Source organism: Phyllostomus hastatus, unplaced genomic scaffold (assembly GCF_019186645.2).
Source record: "Phyllostomus hastatus isolate PE091 unplaced genomic scaffold, TTU_PhHast_1.1 phas_scaffold_585, whole genome shotgun sequence".
In the NCBI taxonomy this organism is placed as follows: Eukaryota; Metazoa; Chordata; class Mammalia; order Chiroptera; family Phyllostomidae; genus Phyllostomus; species Phyllostomus hastatus.
In genome coordinates, this window is record NW_025334037.1 from 9,963,558 (window position 1) to 9,986,987 (window position 23,430).

Consider the following 23,430-nt stretch of genomic DNA (forward strand, 5'->3'; position numbering starts at 1 on the left):
TGATTTGTATAGATTTTAGAGTAGGTCTGTTGAGTGCCCTAGATGGCCAGGTGGTAATTTGATCCATGACAGATATGACACAGTCCTATTTCTGCTGTTGCCATGGGCTCTCGCACACATGTTGCAAATTGACCCAACTTGGTGTTTGATGAGACAGAGGTTGATTAGCACTCCTTTACTTCCTACCTTCCACTGTTGAAACTTGCTCTTCGGTTGAACTCTGTACAGAGAATGATTTTAAAATAACCAATGTATTTTTTCCTGCTTCTCAGGATTCAGAGCTGAATGAGTTAAGAAAAACCATTGAATTGCTAAAGAAACAGAACGCAGCTGCTCAGGCTGCCATTAACGGAGTAATTAACACGCCGGAGCTCAACTGCAAAGGTAAAGGAACAGAAACAGCCTTCAGACAAACAACCTGACGCAACCGCTGCCAGAGAGTGGGTGTCCGAGTCAGCCAGGCAGGTCCTGGAAGGCGAATACGTCACCCAGTTACTTCTGCCCTCTGGGAAGATAGCCATTCCACCTCACCCTCTTTGATGTATCTCAGAAATGGAAGAAACTTTATTTCTATTGGCCAAGTGTCAAAGTATTTCATAGCCCTTAATTTCACTACCACTTTGATGTTTACGTATTGATGTGGGGCAACGTGAAATGGGCTCATCTATTTGTCCAGGAAAAGATTTGTGAGCAAATTGCTTTGTCCCTGTGTCACTTACATGGGGGGCAGTGTGGGTGTGAGGATGAGTTACTTCCTGCAACAATGGTATTATAGTAATAATAGAAGTCATAGTGACAGCTAACATTTATGGACCGCTCACTGTGTTCTAAGTGCTGTATCAGTGTTTCAATTATTTAATTGATGATCTCATTTTCTTTCCACAACACCCTTATGAATGCGATACTGAGCCTTTCCACACTGTACTAGCAGGGGCAGAGTTTCAAACACGAGTCATTTCCCAGGGTCACGGAGCAGTTAGAAACAGAAGAGGGACTAGACCCATGTCTATCTGACTCTGCACTGGTGCTCTACAAACCAGGTTGTAGGTGTAGCTCTGTGTTCATGAGGAAAACTGTCTGCAAACTATTTTGGAATCACCAACATGTCCGGCAATGACATGTGTCAGTGTCATTCTGGCACCACTGTTGTTTCAGATATCAGGCCTCCAGAAGCCTTGATGTTAGAGTTGACATGGGAAGGATTAGCAAGAGCTGGCCAGGCGGAGTGGAGGGAAAAGAGCATTCCAGGAAGAGGGTTAGCCCCAAGATGAGTGGGTGTGGCATCTCCCAGGGGGTGAAAGGTGGCCAGTGCAGCGAGGAGGGGGCACTAAAAACATCTATCTAAAGCTTAAGAGAGCTGGTGTTGGGGGAATTTTCTCTAAACCTTCTTGTGCTTAAGTAAAGGAGAGAGAGAGAGCCCTCTTTTATTGACCAAATGGTATAGCACCCATCTGTTCAAGGACCTTAATAGCAGCAGTGAGGGGCAGAAGGTGATGCCTAATGGGAAACACGGAGTAGTCCTTGGGTGTGCAGACTTAGGTGTGCGGGTTATTCCCTAAGACAAAGGAATGGGCTTAAGGCAGCAGCTGCTGACGTCCTGCCTCGGGTCTGCAGGGAACGGCACCTCGCAGTCCGCAGACCTCCGCATCCGCAGACAGCACTCCTCCGACAGCGTCTCCAGCATCAACAGCGCCACCAGCCACTCCAGTGTGGGCAGCAACATAGAGAGTGATTCAAAGAAAAAGAAGAGGAAGAATTGGGTGAGTGTACATCCAGACCCTCACGTGGGACTAACAGAGTCAATCTCAGCACCGGTGTCCCCCCAGATAAAGCCCAGGCGAGCTCTTAACTTCCAAACACAGACCTTTAGTTTGTCGGTAGGTTTCTACTAAAATCAATATTGTGCTCAACCAAACACAAGGACTTATGAAATCACCACCACCTTACAGTTTTTCTGTTCATGAGACTTTATGTGAATTACTCATCTTTCATTTCATGTATGTGTCATTTCTTCCTCATCATATTTTGGCCAGAAAGTTCCAGGTACTAGAGCAAATTTACTCTTAAGTGGTTTCTTCTTGGTTCCAAAGTATATTTTGGAGTGTTATCACTAATTATCCATTGTTAATCATAATCCTTATCTATTTATTTACACAATCTCCTATGATAGCCTTAGACCACCCTTCTCTTTGAGAACTTTTGACCATGACCGCTAAAGTAAAATTTTCACACTGGTGATGTTAGCAGTCAGTGAATGGTTCTCGCTTTGGAGGTGATACCTCAGAATGGCAAGTTCAGTAGAACCAGTCGCCAGGGCAGCGTTTCTCCACGTTTCCATGTCCCAATGTGCTCCTTTACTTCCTATTCAGTGACACCTTGAACAGTTTTTCCCAGTCTCCTGGGGAAATTCCACTCTTCTCTCCCCACCCAATCTCTGGCTCTACTGTCGAGGCCGTGGAATTCTGATGGACATTCGCTGCTCCCTGTTTGCAGTCCAAGCGGAACCGAAGTTGGCCAGTGCTCCAAGGGCCTCATGTGTCAGTGCCGATAGCATCGTGTTTTCATAGTAGCTTTAACGTCTTCATTCATTCCATACACTTCCCGCTCATTTTGTGTTATCTTGGATGGGTGGCGAGGTCTGGTAACAGGGGAGTTAAGGATTCAGTAATGTTGATTATTCATGACCTGTACTGGAGGCAAGCTAACAGGCCAGTTTAGTGTGACCCTCTCATCATTCTGATGGAGTTTTTTCTTTAAGCTACTAATGGCTTTTAGTCAACTCATTTGCTATGATTTAAACAAGTAGAATTAACTCACGTTGCTATTTCTAATATGCTATTGATAACTATGGTCTTATTTGATTATCAAAGTGGCGAGAGAATTCTCTTTTATGAAAAAATGGTGGCTGTCCATTTTCTTCAGTTTAAGAAATAAAACTTATTTATGTTGCCTTAAAGGTTTCTCTGGGTTATCATTGCAGTTGGGGAGGACTGGTAATTTGCATCCTCAGATAATCCCAAAGCTTAATTCTGTCAAAATTCTGTTATCTCCTCTTCCACCTGGCATTTTACCAAAGGTGGAGGCAAGAGCATAGGTTGATGGCTTATGTGCCAAATGCTTCTGTTTCTATAACTACTCTCAAACTATGATCAGAAGTAGGAATAAGAAAGAAGTATGATGTAGATTCACCCACAAGCTGGGCATAGAGTTAGTTTGTTATGGATGAAATATTGATTGGAGAAAAATCCCATTAATTATTTCAGAATGGCCCATTTTCTGAATTTCTCAATGGCAAAGAAAGCCCTCAGACCTTGTTTTCCAAAGAAAAAAGGACTTTAGCCAAAGGAGGTTACTTTTTTAAAAGACCTTTTTTCAAGATGTAACTTTACTTTCTGGCCTAGAAGATTACATGCTTACCATGATTTTCAGAAGAGACGTGCACTTTAATTCTTTACGGTCTCGTGAGAATTTTGAGGTCCATCCATCTCATGGTTTGGGCAATTTGTGATATACCAGTTTCTTTCCCCCAGTATGGTGAATAAATTTCTTTAAAAATATCTTTTTTTGTTTTAGTAACACAGTGAGGTGACTGATTCCCTGCTTACTGTGTTGTCTCGTGTGTATGCGAGGATAACAGGAGCCCCTACATGCAGGTGTCAGGGAGTTCTCCAGTGAGTAGGGACCAGTGCAGTAGCAGTGCAGTTGCCCTTCCTTGCTGAGAAGAAAAGACACCCCCCCCCAAAAAAAAAATTAAGGCATAGAGAGGTGACTGATGAGGGACAAAGGGTGAGGAGCACAGGTGAGGGGGGACAGGTATTCCAACCAGACAGAGAAGCTGTAATAACTCAGATTGTTGGGACTTCCAGACTCGTAATTCTTTTCCTTGCATCACAGAGGAAGATGCCCCTCGTGCTTTGAAAGATTTGTGGTCTTACTGGAAACCTCCTCTCTGTGTGGTGTTTACAATTAGTCATGTCATGTCTGAAAAGTCCGAAGCTTTCCCCGTCACTGGCTTTCTCTGTTAAAAATTGTCTTTTTTCCTTCCCCTCCCCCATTTTTGCTTGCGTTTTCCCTGGCAGGTCAATGAGGTAAGCAAGTCTGTTAATATCAGATACCAAGCTAACCCATCCATTGATATGACTAACCTCATCCGCATCCGTCACCGCGTCTGAGCATCCCGCTTCGTTGCTGTGCCACCTCATCCTCCCGACATCCCCCTGCTGAGCCAGGCTCTGTCTTGCTGTTGGCATCTAGTCTTGAACCGAGAGTAGGCATGGAATGTTACCCACAGGTCCAGTCCTTTGAGCTGTCCACACGAGATAACTTTTCTTCCCTTAATGCAACTGATTGGAGAGAGCTGTGGGGAACTTTTCTTCACGGGTGGGAAGAAAATGTGGGAGAGTTAATGGCCCTTTTGCCTGCATGTTCCTGTTTTGCCAAGGCCTACCTGTTGGTCGCAGCCCCCGCCAGGCTGACGGTCTTGTCTGTTCAGTTACGCAGCTCCTTCAAGCAAGCTTTTGGGAAGAAGAAGTCCCCCAAGTCAGCGTCCTCTCATTCAGACATTGAGGAGATGACGGATTCTTCTTTGCCTTCCTCGCCAAAGTTACCGCACAACGGTTCCACGGGCTCCACTCCGCTGCTGAGGAACTCTCATTCCAACTCCTTGTAAGTCTGTCGGTCGGGGTCAGATGGCATCTCTCTCAGGCAGGAGTAGCTGGGAGTCCTGTTATGTTTTAACTGCTCCTTGGGGTCCTTGATGTCTTGCCTTCATGGGGCCATGCAGGTCCCTTCAGTGTTTTTGGACTGGGGAGGTGGAAAGGGAATAGAAACTTAGGTTTTTGTGCTGGTGGCCTATCACTGTGGCTAATCAGTTAGTAAGCTGGTGTCGGGCAGGTTGCTTACCTCTTTTTGGGGTAATGGTTGTCTACTTATCCTATCTAAGGATTGAACAAGAGAAATGGGTATAAAGAGCTATTATAATCATCCTGCTGTGAGGGAGAGGTGATGTTGTAAGAGTTGGCTATTTCTGCTGAAGTTCTGGCTCCTTTGGGGACAAGGCTCATAGTGATTAGCCTTTTCTTCTTTGATTGTGACGCAGTGTTGATTCTCTGAGGTCAACACACAGAAATTGGACGTTTTCAAACATGGAGAGATTCGGTGGCAATTCTCTTTCCCAAACGGTCTATATTTTGTAATGTGACTCATCTCCCTGAACTCCCCTAGTAATTTAAAATCAGTCCATTCGTTCAGAGCTCTTTGGGAACATAGCTGGTTCTGTGAAGGGTGACATGTGTCTGCCCACTTGGCAATGGCTCAGACACTGTTCCGGTTGGTGACAGGTTGCATAGATGGGGAGAGTCATATGCTCTTGCCCAGCCAGCCGCCCATGATTTCCACTGGGCACTCACTGGTCATTCTCCATCTAAAAACATCCCGTGCCCCTCCTAACCACATAAGGCCCAGATTCTAAGGGCAAGAACATGTCGGGAACGGCTTGGGATGGACCCTGATGAGGACCCAGGTGTCAGCTTAGAAGATGGCACAACTGGCTTCCTACAGCAATGGGAAGGATTGGCCCTGCACCCTGGGCTGACTCCCATTAGAGACCAGGCCAGGAGTGAAAAAAGAACTGAAGCGGACTGTCTGCAAGGAGTTATCCCGCAAGATCAGACAGCGCCTGGGAGAACAGGGCCATTGTGCCCGGGGTTCATGTGGCCACTGAGCTAGAGTGAGACAAGGGAGTAGGGTGGCTGTGGACACCTCAGTTTCCTCATTGGTGAAAATGGGGTTCATTACGTCTACCTCACTGGAGTCTGCTGAGGGCCAAGTCAGGCACCGTGTGTGAAGGGCGTCCTTCCTCCTGTTCCATCTCCTTCACTTCAGGAGGCCAGGTCTGTGGGGCCCTCCCTGAGTCCCCTCACCCAGCCAACCAGCCTGCTGAAGACAGCAGCTATACGAGGATTCCCAAGGCCCGCTTATGCAGTAGGTGCAGGGAATGAGGGCAAGAGGGTCTGCCAGGTCTTTGTAGCACACCAACTGCACAGACCCCATGGAAGACAAGAAGAGGAACACAAAGCAGAGCACAGGCCCCTGACCTTTTAGCGACCCCACCCACCAGTGAAGCATGGCCTGCTGGGGCCTTCATTGTCCTTAGTTAGATTAGTATCTCCTCTTCCCTCGGGCAGCACCTGGTAAGAGGGTGGCCGCAGAGCCGTGCACTAGCATTACAGGCGAGGGTAAAACCTGAGCAGAGGTATGGAGAGGAGCAGTGAGGCCTGGACCTCAGTGCCCACCCAGAGCTCTGTGTTCTTCTGTGAAGGGTGAGGCCAGTCACCCCCTCATCCACCCTGCTCTGGCCCACTTCCTTGTCTTCGAACTCTCCAGTCACACTCCCTGCGTCTAGCCTTTGCCCTCTGCTGGCACACTTCTCCCCAAGACACTCATTCCTGCAGGTGTTCCTGCTCAGTGTTACCTAGTTGGTGAGGCTTTGCCTGTGCATCATGCAAAAAGACAACACCCTTTCCACCACCCATACACCCTACCATCCCCTCTGCTCCCTCCCATTTCACTTATTACCATTGCAAATATTGCCAACCCATTATATACATTTTTCTTTGTTATTTTTTCTTTGTCCACCACCGTCCTCCACCACCACCCAAAAACCTACAGTCTGAGCTTCGTGGAGGTAGTTCCTCTCTCTGTTGGTTTTGCAGACATTCAAGTATTAGGTGGAATGAATGAGTGGCGGTTGTGGTGAGTCCTGAGTAGATTTAGGATATATTCTGGAAGAAAAGTTGGAAGCACATGGTGACGTTTGAGGCGCCCAGGAGACATTCACATGGAGGTGCCAACCAGCCTAGAGTGTAAAGGTGCAGATTTGGGAGACCAGGGCTTGTCACTGATATTGAAAGCTGGAAAGCTAGAGGGGTTCTCCCAGGAGTGGACTGGAGATGCAGGAGAGCCAGAGGGGCAAGCCCTGAGCTCTGGGACACTCGGCTATTTGAGGAAGAGACAGTAGAGCAGCCAGGGTGGTGGGAGGGAACCCAGAAGCAGAGAGAAGACCCTGTTTGGAGGCAGGAACACTGACCAGGCCCAATGCCGCTGGGTGGCCACGTGGGATGAAGAGGGAGGCAATGATGCACTTGGCCATCCGGGGCTCCAGAGACCATCTCGAGACCTCTCCCTCCAAACCACTGTCCCCACAGGAGTTGGGTGGGGCAGACTCTTGGCTCTTCAGCGCCTTTTGGACATTCCACAGAGTCCATGCACACTGGAGATGTTTGTGTTTGGTTTACTTTTCCAAAGGGTGGGCAGAGAGCAAATGCCTCTTCCCAACCTCGAAGTGTTTGTAAGAATGTGCAAATGTACATGTGAGAGAGAGTTCAAAAAAGAAGCCAAAGGCAGAGGAGTCTGGACTTAGAAAAGGCCCGGCCCAGTGGGCGAAAGGAATGGCGCTGTGGGAAGGCAGTGTTTCCCACACTCAAGGCATTTAAAATGAGGTATGCCACCAGCCCTGCCTTCCAGGCAGGGCGGCGGGAATGTGCTGGAATAACGTTTTAGGGACTGAGCGGAAAAGATATGCATTTGGTTGCTTTAGTAAGTAAGTAGTCCATAAAATGAACTTCTGAGTTCGTACTGAGTGCAGGGCGTGACCTGTTATCAGTGACGTCACTGGAGTCAGGTGTGGGAAGGAACCGAGGAGGAAGGGTCTTCCGTGGGCAGTAGAGACAGGGACTAACTCTTGGAGCTGCTGCAGAAGACCTTGTTTTCAATGTCATCTCTGTTGTAGCACAGCCCTCCCGTGGGGCAGTTTGTTTCTGAGAACTGGCCCATGTGGTGGGGGGTGGAGAGGGGAAGGGGAGCGCAGGAGGGCCTCCTGCAGTTACTCCCAGCACAGACTTGCTTCATTCTGGTTGGCGTCCTTTTGTAGAATCATAGGCCAGCTTTGCAAAGTTACCTCTGCACTATATTCCACAACGTGGGTAGGTTCTGAGGAGTTCGTGTGTCCCTTGCCGAGAAAGCTTTCTAGGGAAAAGGTACTGGAGCAAAGTGCCTTGCTGTGGGGCACAGACAGACCAAACTGACAGTTTGAATAGAAGCCAGCTGCTCTCTGCGGTGGACTGGAGCTTTCAGATCTGGGCAGGGCATGGTTTGGCTAAGACCAGAGTGTCACACTAGAATAGAGTTCGGACTTTATACTCCGTTTAAATCAGGAAACTATAGTCCTCTCAAGAACCAGTTTTTGCAAGCTGCCCTTGCAAAACTCCCAAACCAAAAAAAAAAAAAAAAAGCATGACCAGTTCAACCTTCCAAACCCTGGCTATTCAAAGCAGAGCTGAGGGGCAAAGGGGTGATCTAAATTCTAAAGATATTTCTGTCTCTCTAGCCCTTTTAGTCCTAAATCTGTTGGCCTGAGTTCTTCAGAGGTATGAAATGGGAATAATTACATTTTCAGGAGTCTCTTAGAGGTTTCAGAAGATTTTGAAGCAGAGAACTTTCCTTGGCTGCTGAAAACACTTAAAAATAGGAGGAGTTTTTTACTCTCTGTATCTCTCAAATCAAACAGTTCAGGTATAGGTCAAGAAAATAGCAACAGAAAGATTTGGCTGTTCAGGTGTTGATTTTTCTTCTAGCCATTCTGCCCCCGAAATACACTAACATGTCTTTTAACAATTATAAATGGTTTTTCTTTGGCAATGAACATTTCCACACCCTCGCCCGGTCTCACGGGTCAGGCTTTGCTTGGCCCCAAGTCCAACACTTGGGTTTTACAGAACGGGCTCGTGTGGCTGTTTCTGCAGAGGCCACATGCTCAGCGTACCTTTCAGAGATAATCAGCTTCAGCTTTGTAACTTCATGAACTTGGGGTTGTTTTGTTTCGCTTGTTCCTTCTTTTTTTCCCCTTAGTCCAAGAAAGTCAACAGAACTTGTTTTTAGTAGAACCATCTATTTAACATTACAGTTCCTCATGACCTTTATGATCTTCCACTCTGGGCTGATTTGCCAGGTACCTGAAGAGCAGACGTCACTAAACCAAGTCAGGAACCCAGCCCAGAAAGGCCACCTCTTAAGAAAAAAGGACTTAGCAGGGTCGCACAGTCTCCTTGCTCTGGGAGTGCCGCTGGGAAAAAAAGACAACCAGCCACACTGCTGCATACTTTTCAGATGAAACTTTGGCTTCTTGCCCTGGCTGGGTAGCTGAATTAGTTAGAACATAGTCCTACTATGCCAAGGTTGCAGGTTCGATCCCTGGTCAGGACACATACAAGAAGTAACCAATGAATGTATAAGTAAGTGGAACAGCAAATCAGTCTCTCTCCCCTGCGCCGCGCCCCCACCCCCCCACCCCCGTCTCTGTCTCTCGCTCTCTCTCTTAAAAAAAAATTAATTAAAAAAAAAACTTTGGCTTCCATGCCAGGTCATTCGCTCTGCTCTCTAACTACCTGAGATCTTGCTCTTCCTTGCCATGAGCTTTAAGCAGTATTGCACATAGGGGAGTGAAAGAACATCACACTCTCTAGACACTTAGGGGAGTGGGTTTTAGGGACTAACAGAACTAACTCCTTCCACCCCTATCTTTAGGTTTTTTTTCTTTTTATGGCACATAAAAACCACTCCTCAGCCTTCTGACCCTGGAGTATTTAATCTTTAAAACAGACAATTGACCTCATTTCTCTGAGTGGTTTTAGATCCCAGGGGCCATGTGGTATCATTATCGGGGCCCAGCTGTGTACATATTAGCTGTGTGGGGTGTGGGGGTGTCAGACTCCCAAGGTTACTACTCCCTTTTCTGGCTGTTTATCCTTAGATTATTGGAGTTCTGCTAAAAGGCACACAACAAAACCGTTCTGATTGCCAGATCTCCGCAAAGGTAGAGTGTAGAAAGCCATGAAATCTGTGAAGTTCAGGTGCTTTTGATAGTATCACCTCCAGGAAGCAGGGGACAGCTGGTTGTACAGGGTTACTGCTGAACAAACCTGAGGACGGACATGGACCAGTGGTCAGTGGAGGCCTGACAGGACATGAATTCAGAGCTGCCTTTGTCAGTGTCATTCCTTTCCCTAGAATTTCAGAGTGCATGGACAGCGAGGCCGAGACGGTCATGCAGCTCCGCAATGAGCTGAGAGATAAGGAGATGAAGCTGACGGACATCCGCCTGGAAGCCCTCAGCTCTGCACATCAGCTCGACCAACTCCGAGAGGCCATGAACCGGATGCAGGTGAGAGCCCCAGAGTGCGGGCCAAGCCCAAGGCAGCCTGGGACGGCTGGGCAGATAGGTGGCCGCTCCCCGCCGCACCCCAAGGCCGCATCGGAACCTGGTGGCAGCCCTCTGCTCTCCTCGCCTTTTTCTCTTTACAGGCCCTCCCACATATTACTCAAAGACCAGCCTTTAAAAAGTATAGAGTAACCCTCTTCCTCCTTCACGCAAGACTTTCCGTGGCTCTGCTGTTGCTCCTTGCATGTGTCGCAGTCTCCTTCCCCTGGCCTTCTACAGGATCCTTTCCACTCTGAATCCCCCCCACCCCCCACCCCCACCCAGCAGCTCCACTTTCCAGACTCTTCTCACCGGCCAGCGGGAGCCACTGACTGCGCCCTTTGCGTGCCTGGGAATTTGTTCCCTAGTGTTCCTCTACCAGGTGTCTTTCCGCACGTCTGCAAGGACCCTTCCCTTAAGGCTCAGCCTCATGCTGCTTCCTGTGTGAAGCCTTTCCAAGTCCTGCAGCTGGAAGTTGGTGCCCTCACCTGAATCCCTATAGATCTGTCCTTACAGCCCCTCGCACCCTCTGCCCTAGGTTGAAGGCCTTTGGGTCTGCTGAGCTATTCTTTTGCATTCCTTTCTCTGAATATAGCACCAGTATTCAGCACGTAGTAGGTTCTTTAAAAATACTCATAGAATGAAAGACCTCTGCGGGTTCTTCTGAATGCAACTTCCCTGAGAGCAGCATTTCCCAGAGGAGGTGCCATGAAACTCCCCTTCAGCGAGAGACTCTGCTCACTGTGTGAGCAGCGCACTGCATGAAAGAACGGCTCCTTGATCGGGCACGTTTGGGAAAGGCTGCCCACGGCATGCCCCTCTCAGATTCACAGTGCACAGCAGCTCATGAAGGGGTCTGAGAAGCCCTGCAGTAAAGAAACCTAGCAGACCCAGGGTTGCTCAGTCCACTTAGATAAGACTCTTTTTCACTTGCCACTCAGCCTCTGGGAAGCATTTCTGAGGCCCTTTCAAAGGCCACCTCTCAGAAGGGATGGACCACCCCCCACCAGGCAGGCCTCTCGACCACGGCAAACACTGTTGTGTCTCTCCAATGGTGTGATTTCCTCTGCCTCTGCAGGACTTACTCCCTTCGGGTACTTCCAGAGCCCTCCTCCAGAAAAGGTTTGTTCACATCATGCCCACCCAGTAAAAGAGCTTCTCTCTTCCTCTTCACAGAGTGAAATAGAGAAGCTGAAAGCTGAGAACGACCGGCTAAAGTCGGAGTCTCAGGGCAGTGGCTGCAGCCGGGCGCCCTCCCAGGTGTCCCTCTCTGCCTCCCCGAGGCAGTCCTTGGGCCTCTCCCAGCACAGCCTGAACCTCACTGAGTCCACCAGCCTGGGTGAGTGGCAGCACAGGGCTGGGGGCGGGATAGCGCCTGCGGCTGGTACTCGGTCTCTGAGCCAGCGCCCCAAGATAAGCAGATCAGCAGATCAAATGGGGAGGCAACAGGCATGTGTGCACTTGGGGTGAGTGAGTGTGTGTGGGTGTGTGTCTGCTACCCACATGAGCCCGGCCGTTAGACCGCTGTCATGCTTTGCTCCGGCACCACCAGTTCTCCAGGCCATGAGCTCGGATCCCCTTGCCCACCATGCTGAGTTCTGTTTGATCCATTTTAAGAGGCTGACCTGCAAGCTGAAGGCTGCGTCCAAACCCCACGGCAGCAGGTCCCACTTGGGTCAATGGCTCAGTCAGGGATCCTCCTGCCTTCAGGCTGGATTCCAGGCTGGCGCAGTAATAAGCGAACATGGTCTAGGTTTCCTTTGTAAGCGTATGGAGGCTGACGCTTTGATTTCTTATCCATGACGCTGCTGTTGCTATTTTGGTTGAGTCTCTCCCTCGCACTTCCATTTGGCAAGGTACATCGTCAGCCTGCTGGTTCCTTGGTTGGTCCACCGTTGGTTTCTGTGGTTGCGTTCTCCATTCCGCCCTCTCCCCTGCCCTGCCACCCCTCTCCCCCGCACCCCGACACCTGGTTTGTCCCGCTGCTGCGCCAACAAGCAGCGGGGGTGTCAGGAAGCCGGCTTTGCTTTCCCATGTGCCTAAGGCTGTTGATGTTTTCCATTCGCAGACATGTTGCTGGATGACACTGGTGAATGCTCGGCTCGGAAGGAAGGAGGCAGGCATGTTAAGATAGTTGTCAGCTTTCAGGAGGAAATGAAGTGGAAGGAGGTTAGTTGGACCCCTTTCCCTGCTCTGCCTGTCCCTTCCCCAGGTAGAACGACCTAGCTTAGTGACTTCTTCATCAAATCCTGTCTATGACCTCGGTGCATAAGGCGACTTGGAAATACTACTAACGCTTTCCTTAACTAGCAGTAATCCCCAGCAGCATTTTGACACAGTCAACGTGAGCAACTAGCCCTTCCCTCTCTCCCGTGTTTGGAAAGTCTAACGAAGAGTCGTAAACATGGCCCTACGTTCACTCACACACTGACATCACCCAGCAGTGGCTTCTCCGAAGTTAATGTGTGCCCAAAGCACACATCCAAGGCAGCTAAGCACATTTAGTACACAGGGTTCTGAAATAAGCTCCAGCTGTATCCAGCTGTCAGAGGTGGCCAAGTCCAGGGAGCACACGCTTGGCTAGAAGGGAAGCCGGTGGGACACCCTGTATCACCAAGGCTGGGGAGGGCAATCTGAGTTTTTGAGTAGTTTCTGTTCTCTTGCGGGGTCTCAGGAGGCCATAGCTCCAGCGGGGACTATTTAGAGGTAGACAATGGATATTGAACATCAAAGTTGGTTTTTAGTCATTGATTAAATCCAAATGATGCTGTGAATGGCCATCTCATCTCACCAACAAGTGGGAAAAGGCTTCATCAGTCACTGTGAGGTCCCCTTCAGTTTCTGGTTGTTAGTTCTCAGCATTCCAGCCAACAAGGCTGCCGTAGCATCTGAGAGCGAGGGAGCCCACAGTGCCCACCGAAACAACGTGTCTGCAGCCAGACCCGTCTCGCCAGGGTCCCCACCCTGTGGCTGGCTCTCTAGTCTCACCGAAGGGGCTGGGCCTGGAATTTTAGAGCTGCCAGAAAGATCGGACAAGGAACTCCACTTTCAGAACCTGGCTGGTAGAGCAATGGACCATCGGAGGGGGGAATTCATTCTTACAATAAATGCAGGTGATACCTGTGAGTGTGCTTTATTCTAGTGACTATCACCATGAACAGATAGATCTTACATTTCACAAAAGTTTAGGAGTCACTCTAAAAATGGTATGGTTCTGAATCACCACAGAAGCCAGATGAGGTTGGTTGACCAGATGGTATTATATCTATTATACAATGGAGAAGCCTAAGCCCCGAGCTTCGCTCACTTAAGGTTACAAAGCAAGCTGCACGGCCCCATCATCCCACTGCAGACTGCAACTCTGTTCTCCACTGATTTTTGCCTAACTGCCCGACACTCCCTCCCGGCCCCTGACCACGTGCCTAATTCTATGTCCCTATGAGCATGTCAGATACTGTAAAACCCAACAGAATGGAATGTCCTGTTCACTTCTCTTTAGTCGGTTTAATTAGCCCCACTGTGCAGAGCCCTGTGAGCAGAGATAAAAAAAGATTACTTTTCTGTAAAATTCCCAGAGTTTTATGAGTTTCTCAAGTGAGCGTGTTTTGACTTTAAATGAGAAGAAAAGCAATAAATGTTATTTTTAAAAAGAAAAACAATGGAAGCATCTTCTATCTTGAAGGAGTTTAAGATCTAACAAGAAGACAAACAATGTACATATAAGACAAATACCTAAAACTAAACAACACAGATTATGTCATTATATAAGTTGCATACAGAACCATCTGGCAACGTGAGCTCTCAGCCTGGTGAGTTAATCATTGAAGGCTTCCTGGAAGAGGTGAGTTTGTAAGTGGTTTGGAAAAGACTAAATGGCAGACAGGAGAGGGCAGAGCATTCCAGGTAAGGGCTATGATCTGTGTACTGTATGAGGTATGAACTTAGTGGAAGGTTCTAGATTCCAGAAAGGAGATTCTCACTTCCTATCCCACAGATTGCTGTTTTAGCAGCGGAGCAGAGAAAGTTTTTAAGACTGTTGCATTCAGCCTGAGTTATATCTGGTGTTAAAACAAAGAGTGCTTTTATTCCCCTCTCAAACCATTGGTGATGTTCTGGGGCGATCTAAGTCCTTGCTAAGCTGGGTCAGAAAAGATCCACCTGTTTTTTACCTGCATGCATTTCCTCACCCTTAGGATTCCAGACCACACCTCTTCCTTATTGGCTGCATTGGAGTCAGTGGCAAGACGAAGTGGGATGTGCTCGATGGGGTGGTTAGACGGCTGTTCAAAGTAAGTGTTTCAAGGAGACGGCTGGGACAGTCTACCTGAAGTGGGGGCCTGGGCGGAGGGGGCCTGGGTGGTGTGTGTCCTGGACCCGCAGGCCTGTCCCCTCTCCCACATCCTTACTTTGCTGGGACTTGTGTCCTGGCCCTCAAATGATCAGAAGAAGGATGGTTAAGTACAGATGCCTGATTGGCCAAACTGTTCCCAGCTGCCTGTGGCTGTTGCTGGTGAGCCAGTGAGTCCTTTCTTCGGCATCGAGCCATCATACGAACGTCTGACAGTGAGCGGCTAATGTCCACATTCTGCCTTCACTTTGGAACCACGTGCAGTTGCACCTGCTGTGGAGTGTGTGTTGTGCACCTTGGCTGGGGCTAGAACATCAGGTTGCCATTCTTTATTTCGGGGGGGGTTTGATTCACGTGCCCACGTCCTTGCCAGCACTCCATTCTGTGATTGCTGATATTGACATCTGGCCAGTGGCCAGTGTTGAGGATGTTGGCATAGTTATTTTTGTGTTCATTCTAATCACTTCACTGGAGTGGGGTTTGCCACAGGAGAAATAACTAATGAGTCTGAAGTGAGCCTTGAAATACAAGGTGGCTTGAAGGAAGCTTTCGGTGCACTTCTTTCTATTGTCCTGAAGTGAGTCAACAGCCGTAAGTGCTCATTCATTAGTCATACCCCGTGAGCGGTACTGATGGCCCGCGTTTTCTGCATTCTCCATGACCCCAGTTTATTGTCAGGCCTGTGAGAAAGGTTCTATTGTTTTCCCACTTGAAGGTGAAGAGGGTAAGGCTCAGATCGAGTCACTCACCCCAAAATCAGGAATCTAAAACCAGACCGTGTTGGTCTAGTTGAACTGGCCTGACTTCTGACTTAACTAGTACACTGCGGTCTCTTCCAGCATCTAGATTCAGGTGACTTCACACAGGAAATTCTGTTCTCTGATCAGAGATTGCTCATCGTCTTCACAGGCCACCTGTAGACATGCGGGTAGGCAGGTGATGTTCAGGGCTAAGGGCAGGCCACTCCTGCTGCTCGGGCTGAAACCTTGTCTCTGCTCCTGGGCAGTCGGACCTCCTTGGATGAGAGAGACAGCCGTTGGGGCTGAGAAGAACCTGTGGGTGATCACATGTGAGGAGATGTGAGCATTAAAGGTGGAAGAAGTCTGGTATTGGGGTTCCATCTTGACCTTCGTCTGGCCATCCCATAGCCCACAGCCCATGGGCCTTCATTCCAAGTTCACTGACCTAAAGAGGGAACTCGTTCCAAATTCAGAACACAACTTGGCTGTTTAAAGCTCCGGGAGCTGCTTTTCTTCAGCAGCCGTGGGTTTTGCTCTCCTTGTCACCAGCATGGCCTTTGCTCTGAGCCCAAAGAGGGGCCGGTGCAGGGATCTCTTACCAGAATCACTTTCTCACGAATTTCCCAGCACCATTCACAGGTCCTGATGTCTTCGACACTTCAGCTGAACTCGGGGAAAGCTGCCTAACTTTTCCCTGCTTGGTTGACCCAGACTAAACGTTCACAGTCTTGTTAGGGTTCCTCCCCCACAAAGCCACACCACACACACACACACCACTAACCAAATAAATCTGTATGTTAAGAGGCCTGTGACCGTGAGGCACCTTCCCCGTAGAAGAAAGTCAGCTCTTCCCTCCCCTCATTCCTCAGCTCAATTTCAGCTCAGGCTGCAGCCGAGAAAGAAGAGACGATTGTAAATCACTCAGTGAAAACATGAGTCATGGGCAGACTTCTAGCCACATCGTTGATGGCATCTTCATTTTATTTTTTCCAGGAATACATCATTCACGTCGACCCAGTGAGCCAGCTGGGGCTCAACTCAGACAGTGTTCTGGGCTACAGCATTGGGGAAGTCAAGCGCAGCAACACTTCCGAGACGCCCGAGCTTCTGCCCTGTGGCTACCTGGTGGGAGAGAACACCACCATCTCTGTGACCGTCAAAGGTAACTCGCAGACTGCTGGGGAGGAAGCTTTCAGGAGCTGCGTTTGTTCTTCGACTTGGCTGAGCACGCTGCGGCCACAGTTTTGTTTGTGCCCGTGGGTGTGGGTGGTGGTTTTCTTCTTCCTTCTGTCCTCTGTCCGCAGTTATTCTTACCTCATCAAGTTAGACCCTCTTCAGCATTCTCCACCACCATCGAAAACAAATAATCATTGGGGAAATTATAACAAACCGTCCCGTTAGCCTGATGACTCTGAGATGGCAGGATCTTAACAACCTTATGCAGATAGGCTCCATCGAAGCCAGTGGCTCACCCTTGCCAGCAGGCCCTGGATGGGGCCCCATTCTGCAGATGGGGAACCACGATGCGCTGCAGGCGAGAGAGGCGTCCCTCTGGGCCCCCAGCGAACCCACCGGAGCGCTTGCCCACACGTGGTGCTGCCGGAGCCTCCACGGCCTCCTCACCCAAAGACGCTAAGCCCCAGGCCACAGTGTATTCCGTGGAACTCCAGGCCCACAGAGCATTTTGTGGGAAAAAAGGATTCTGTGGCCAAATAAGTCTGGGAAACTGCATCATTATCCCCATTTGGGTTTGGGGAGCAGCGACGCAGGACTGCACAGATACACTAAAGGCTCTGCCCTTTAATGTCCTAAGTCTTGCCCTGCAGAGGGTTGTTCAATCCAGGCTGACGCAGACCCACTGGACTGTGAACCCCCGTGTCCTGTATTTTGTGAACCACCTAAGGAACTGGCCGGTACACACTGTATGAGGTGCAACCCTCGGGGTGCCCTGTTTCTTACCGCCCTAGAGGGCACTGATCTTGACTGTGGTTTTAACCATGCAGTTGCGGGGCGGCGTCTGATGCCAGTTTTATTTCCCAGTTGGTAGGTTTTCCAAGAGAACTGCGGTCTGGGCTCCAAATCATCAGGAACCCAGATCCCACCTGGTGACGAGCACTGAGGTACTGGTGACGAGCAGTAAGCTGCTGCTTGGACCTCACATGTAGCCTCGCCTCGTTGGCAAGTGACATTCCACAGTTGCAGCCTTAGGCTGCCAATGACAGAGACGTGCCCAGATCTAGGTTTGGTACCCAACACAGCAGGACTCAGGTGCCGCACCAGTGCCTTCGGGACCAAGCCTGCTCCAGCTGCTCTTGTTTCCTGAGCTCCCTTCACATGGAATGGCTGTGGTGGCCCCGATTCATCTTTCTAAGGCTCAGGAACCTATAAAAGTAGGAGATTGTCTGGAAAAGTGTGAGGAAATCCTCAGTGGCAGTTCTGCCCTGTGGTGAATCAAACACGCATCGCAGTTACCGTGACCAAGGAGAGGCTTGGGCTTGGCGAAGTTCTGAGTGCTCACCTGTGGTGGGTGAAGGTGCTGGGTGAGCCATACTCAAGCCACCTGCATTGAGCCCCCATAAGATGAAGCGTCCTATGAGGCAAAGGTGGAAAGCGTGCCAGGCACACCAAAACAGCCCCCCACTACACGCACCCTCTGAGGAAAGCCTTAGGGGTTATAAGCTCATTGTTCCGTCCACGCTGGCGAGCGCACATTGCCGCTTACAGGGGCGCACTGCAAACACGGGGGTAGAAAGAGCGAGCCGTTGCTGAGACCAAACCAGACCTCTGCAGAAACAGTGACAGACTACCGGCCCTGGGGGAACCACGGGGCCTCGTGTGGTTCTGGCTCGCTGCTGCCGGCTCCTCGTCTTGTTTTAACATCTCCAGGGACCAGCCCAAGTTTCTTGTTTTCTGATGCCTGACTCCCCCATGTTCCTGAAGTGCTTGAAATGTACACATTCAAGGCACTAACAGCCACTCACAGGTTTGAGCTGGACGGTTTGTGACTGCAGACAGTTCACTTCAGTGGTACTGGGGGAGGTGAGTGACTTGACCTGCTCTCAAGTGAGTTTGTCTGCAAAACAGTCACTCTAGGACAGGGGGTGCAACAAAAGATCGAAGCAGCAACACACGTTCACAGAGAAACGTTCTGGTGCTTTTCTCCCGATGTTGTTAAGTTTAGACTAGTGACCCTGTGCTCCATACCTTGCATCGAGGTTTGAGCCAGCGTGGTCTGTACTGAGCTCAGTACCAGGAAAGTCTTAGGCCCGTGCCTAGAATGTGAGTCATTTCAGAACATGCGCCATGGTCACTCTGGAACAGTGTCTGTATTTAGGGGTTCTTCTTGGTTGGGGCAGGGTTAGAAACAAGCATATAAATGCATTACAGGGGTCTGTCTGCAGTATTATGTGGAAGATGCAGTTTTTAAAACAATAAATGTTCTTCAGTTTATTTTTTGCCTGCATATACTAGCTTTCTTGAGGTGAGTTTTCAACAGAATTACCTTAGGTTCTTGAACAAGTGACCTTGGATGGGTCTTCTCTTGGGCATGCTGTCAAGAACCTAGCTCTGTTAAAGCCAGCAGCCTGACCAATGGAGTCGCCCCTGGTAGGAAAGGGGAGAGCTGAGTTTCCTCTTGATGTTGCTGAGGCTCAGAGGGAGGCGGCGTTTCTGCCTAGGTGTGCCAGGATTCACATCCCCCATCAAACGGCCCTGCTTTGCATTTGCTTGTTTACCTTCATGGCACGTGCAAGTGTGGGAAGCAGTGGCACTGAGCACACGGGAGAGAACGGGGTGAGGAAGGAACCCCGGGGTGCTTGCAGGCATGGGAGACTGGGGTTTGGTGTAGATGAACTCCATCGGCATGGCAAATCCAGACAGACAAGCAGAGCCCACAGTCTCAGGAACTCTGCAGGGGATAGGCGAGGACCCGGGGCTCGCATATGAAAGTCAGCCGAGCCGGGGCCGGAGCATGCAGTGCTCAGGGGCAGGAAGCAGCGGCAGTGTGCTCACGGCCTCCTGTGTGTGCACCAGGGGCCTCGGGTGAGCGGGCTGCAGTCCCAGCTGGGCAAGCACAGGGCTCGTCATTCTACAGGGCTTCACACGCCTCTGTCTCTCCCACGCAGGGCTCGCAGAAAACAGCCTGGACTCGCTGGTGTTCGAGTCTCTGATCCCCAAGCCCATCCTGCAGCGCTACGTCTCCCTGCTGGTAGAACACCGGCGGATCATTCTCTCCGGCCCCAGCGGCACTGGGAAAACCTACCTGGCCAACCGGCTGTCGGAGTACCTGGTGCTTCGGGAGGGACGGGAGCTGACCGATGGGGTCATTGCCACCTTCAACGTGGACCACAAGTCCAGCAAGGTGAGGAGGAGATCTTTCGGAGGCTGGTGCCCAGCCAGGGGCCACTTTTTGGCCCTTCTAGAACTGTTGGCGAAGCGGCATTTTCTACGTGCTCACCTCGGGGGGCCACCTAAGCCCTGTGAGGAAGGTCAGACGGGGGCTAGCAGAAAGCAAGGCTTTGTCCCAGAACTTCCCACTGAGACATTCCAGCTGTAAGTCGATCTGGTCCATTTCTTACCCACTGAGTCACATGCGCATAGTTCTTTGAGATCACCCCACATGCAACCACTTCAGTTTATCGATAATTTATCATGTGCCTAGAGGTGCTGTTGTTTTTCCCAAAGGAAACCTTTTTTTGGAACATGAATGACAATGGCTCACATTGACAGACTGCTTGCCCCATGGTGGCAGACTGGCCCCTCACAGCCATCCATCATTCAGGGAATAGTCGCTGCTCTCCCCGTTTCACAGAGGAGGAAACTGAGGCCGGGGGCGGGTGGGCACGTGTCTGTGGCCACTCAGATGGAACTGAGAAGCGGACTGGGGCCCCAGTCAAAGCCTGGGACTCCGGGGCCAGCAAGTAGGCTTGACTCTGCTTCACAGGGAGCATCTGATGTCCCAGCTGCTGTCCCAGCTTAGGGTTGGGAAGGGTTTCTCACACCTGTTTGTCGTTCACACAGCAGAGCTCGTGGGTGATGCCCCTGGCTGGCCCGCTGCAAAGGGGCCGGAGGGTCCACGGTGAATTGGGAATGGTGGGGATTCCCAGGGCTCATTCCCAGACGACTGTCTTGTAGGTTGTGTGGGTCGGGCACGGTGACATTCATGAGCTTCCCCAGTGACTCTGATGTGGGGACAGGACTGGAGAGAAGTGGTCCGAGCCCACATCGAGAGCCTGTGTGCGTGTGAGCCGAGGGAGGGCCTTCTCTCCAGGGCCCCTTGGCGGGGCACCTCGTGTCGAGGTGCAGAGGGCAGCTCCCCAACCTCACCCTGGAGATAGTCAGGGAGCGAGTCCCTGGAGCTCTGTCCTTATAAGGCCGAGGCCAAAAACCCAGTTGGAAAGGGGCTAAGAGAAGGAAAATCACTAGTAACTTAAAAAGTTGGGCTTTTCCTGTTGCTCGCAAGCTGCATTTTGACTTACAAGGAAGACCTGTGTTTGTGTGTATGTTGCGGGAGGCGGCTCACATGCCGGAAAGGCTGGTGTGGGGAGCACACTGAACACACCTGAGTCTGAATGCAGCCCCCCTGCTTGTCCTCTGGGCAGCCTGAGGCCAGTTGCCTGACTGGGCGGTGCCTCAGTTTCCCTCTCTGTAAGAGGGAGCTAATCGTAGTGCCCGCCGCAGAGGGTTGCTGGGGGCCACAGAATCTCTGTCAGGTGCTGGAGCTGTGCCAGGTGGGCTCCAGGTCATGCCACCTGTCACGATGATGATGATGTTACGAGGAAGTCACCCTGGGTCCTCTGGCTGGTCCCTAAGTCACCATTTCAGCCTTTTCCTCCACGGCACCACTATTCTTCCTCTTCCTTCCCTGGCGAACAGGCCTGCACCCAGCTGGGCTGCGTTCTGGCCCCAGCGCCTGCCAGCGCCCCACCCGTTCTTCAGCTCAATACAAGCTTATAACCCTTTCAACCAGGCCTCCCCAGGCCCCTGTGCATGCAGACTGTCCCTCGCACTGTTGGCTGGCTGCCTGCCCCAGCGCCGACCAGCGGTACTCACGTGTGTGTGGAGGGGGCTCTGCTCTATGCATTCATCGAGGGCTCCTGTAAAGATGGCAGGCATGCGGAAGAGCACCTTGTATAAGACCTATATAGCTTACACAGGGGCGGATAAGGCACCCGCCCCTGGGAGCTTCCTGGGAGGCTGGCATGATAAGAAATAGGCAAGAAAAAGGACAACACTTACAGAGAAGTGGTGGGGCAGGGACTGAGAAGCAGGCCTGCTTCTCAGTCCTGGGCACCCTCCTCCGTGCTGCGCTCTCGCCCTGGGCTGAAAGTTTCCTGTTACCTAGTGAATGTCAGAAGATGGGACCCAGTCCTTCCTCGCTCCCTGTCCACCCCCAGCCCCCAGGCTGACCCCCTGCAGTGGGCAGGCATGTGCCCCGTGAAAGCCTGTCCCACTACGTTGGCCCGGGCAAGGGGAAGGCTCTGAGCATGTGCATCTTCACTGGGTGCACTCACCCTCTTGTTCTCCCCTGGGCCTTGCAGGAATTGCGCCAGTACCTGTCCAACCTTGCCGACCAGTGCGCCAGCGAGAACAACGCTGCGGACATGCCTCTCGTCATCATCCTGGACAACCTGCACCACGTCAGCTCTCTGGGCGAGATCTTCAACGGGCTGCTCAACTGCAAGGACCATAAATGGTAAAGGCCAGTCCGGGGCCCTGTGGTCCCCAGGAGAGTGGCTGCACATGATGTGTGCTGCTCAGGTGGCTGGACACATATGTGGCTGGGGTTGGTGTGGGGTCCAGGGGGGGCAGCTGGCCATCTGCCCAGACACAGACTCCGCTGGCCCCTGCGAGCGCCCCGTTCTCAAGCTTGGCTTTGACTCACAAAGCCCTCTCTTCCTTCCTGCCCCCACAGCCCTTACATAATTGGCACAATGAACCAGGCTACCTCTTCTACTCCCAACCTGCAGCTTCATCACAACTTCAGGTAAGGTGCCACTTTTTGAGTACCTCTTCTGTGCCAGGCATTGCATTGAGCATTCTTCCCAGCTTAACTCTTACCTCTCACCACAGCCTCACATACTTACATTTCTCATTCTCAGCCTACAAGTGGGGAGACTGAGGCTGGGGGAGTTAAGTGACTCGTGTGAGGTCACCTGGCTGGTCAGTGGAAGAGCTGAGACTGGAACCTGGGTCTCTGCCTCCAAGTCCTGGGGTAGCGGAGTCAGGGAGGCAGCTCTGGGCAGGGGCCGTGGGCATGCTTGCCTGCCCTGCACGTCACCAGTGGCGCGTCTCTCTGGCCCATGTGAACGTGAGCAATGAAAGCTCTTGCCTCTGAATGTCCCCACAGAGCTGAGCCTGTGGGCCTCTGAGTTCCAGCTGCTATGCACCCCTGCGCCACTCGGGGTCCCCCTGCTGGGCTGTGGGAAGGACTGCCCGACTCTGCCATGCCTACGTATATTGCTGGCTTGCCCGCCATTGATAACTGCCCTTTGCCCCCCAGCTGACCCCGCTACTCCTCCCCTCCTGCCAGACCCTTAGCAGAGGCTGAGAAGCCCTGTCCTGGGTGGGACCCCTGGCTCATTTTCACTGGCCGCTCTGCCAGCGTCTCTGAGGGACATCTGTGAAAGTGGGCCTGGATTGTCATGATCCATGATCAGGGAATGTGAGCTCCTCCCGGCCACTGAGACCATGGCTGACCCCACATCCAGGTGGCCTCTGTCACTGCCACGTCATCTCCCGGGGGCTACTGTACCCGCTTCCTAACTGGGAGGCCTGCCCTCATCCTCTGGGCCAGTGGCAGCTGGTGTGAGCATCCTGGGATTCAAATCTGATCATAATCCCCAGGCTTAACATCGTTTAGTGGTTCCCACTGCAGAGTGAAATCCAGACTCCTTGGGTCGGCAGGTCAGGCAGTTACACTGGACCTCTGACAGGTTCCCCAAACACCCCATGCTATTTCTCATGTCCCTGCAACTCCTACAGCAAAGCTCTCCAGCCCCCACCCCACCCCCTGCTCCTGCCTTTCCCCCTGTGTGGCTGCTCCATCCATTCTTCCAGTCTCAGCCCAGGCATCCCCTTCCCTGATT

General features: G+C 51.2%; 1 protein-coding gene across 6 annotated transcripts in view; it reads left to right on the forward strand.

Moving 5' to 3' along the window:
• Nucleotides 1-23,430, forward strand: part of NAV2 (neuron navigator 2) — a 367,706-nt gene that overhangs the window by 331,358 nt on the left and 12,918 nt on the right. For all 6 annotated transcript variants that reach the window (XM_045825827.1, XM_045825831.1, XM_045825829.1 and 3 more), the window contains 11 exons: nucleotides 273-384; nucleotides 1,615-1,760; nucleotides 4,493-4,665; nucleotides 10,066-10,219; nucleotides 11,432-11,594; nucleotides 12,324-12,424; nucleotides 14,449-14,544; nucleotides 16,337-16,505; nucleotides 19,468-19,703; nucleotides 21,883-22,037; nucleotides 22,257-22,328. In XM_045825827.1, the coding sequence (XP_045681783.1) occupies nucleotides 273-384; nucleotides 1,615-1,760; nucleotides 4,493-4,665; nucleotides 10,066-10,219; nucleotides 11,432-11,594; nucleotides 12,324-12,424; nucleotides 14,449-14,544; nucleotides 16,337-16,505; nucleotides 19,468-19,703; nucleotides 21,883-22,037; nucleotides 22,257-22,328 (1,577 nt within the window). The remainder of the gene's footprint in view (nucleotides 1-272; nucleotides 385-1,614; nucleotides 1,761-4,492; nucleotides 4,666-10,065; nucleotides 10,220-11,431; nucleotides 11,595-12,323; nucleotides 12,425-14,448; nucleotides 14,545-16,336; nucleotides 16,506-19,467; nucleotides 19,704-21,882; nucleotides 22,038-22,256; nucleotides 22,329-23,430) is intronic.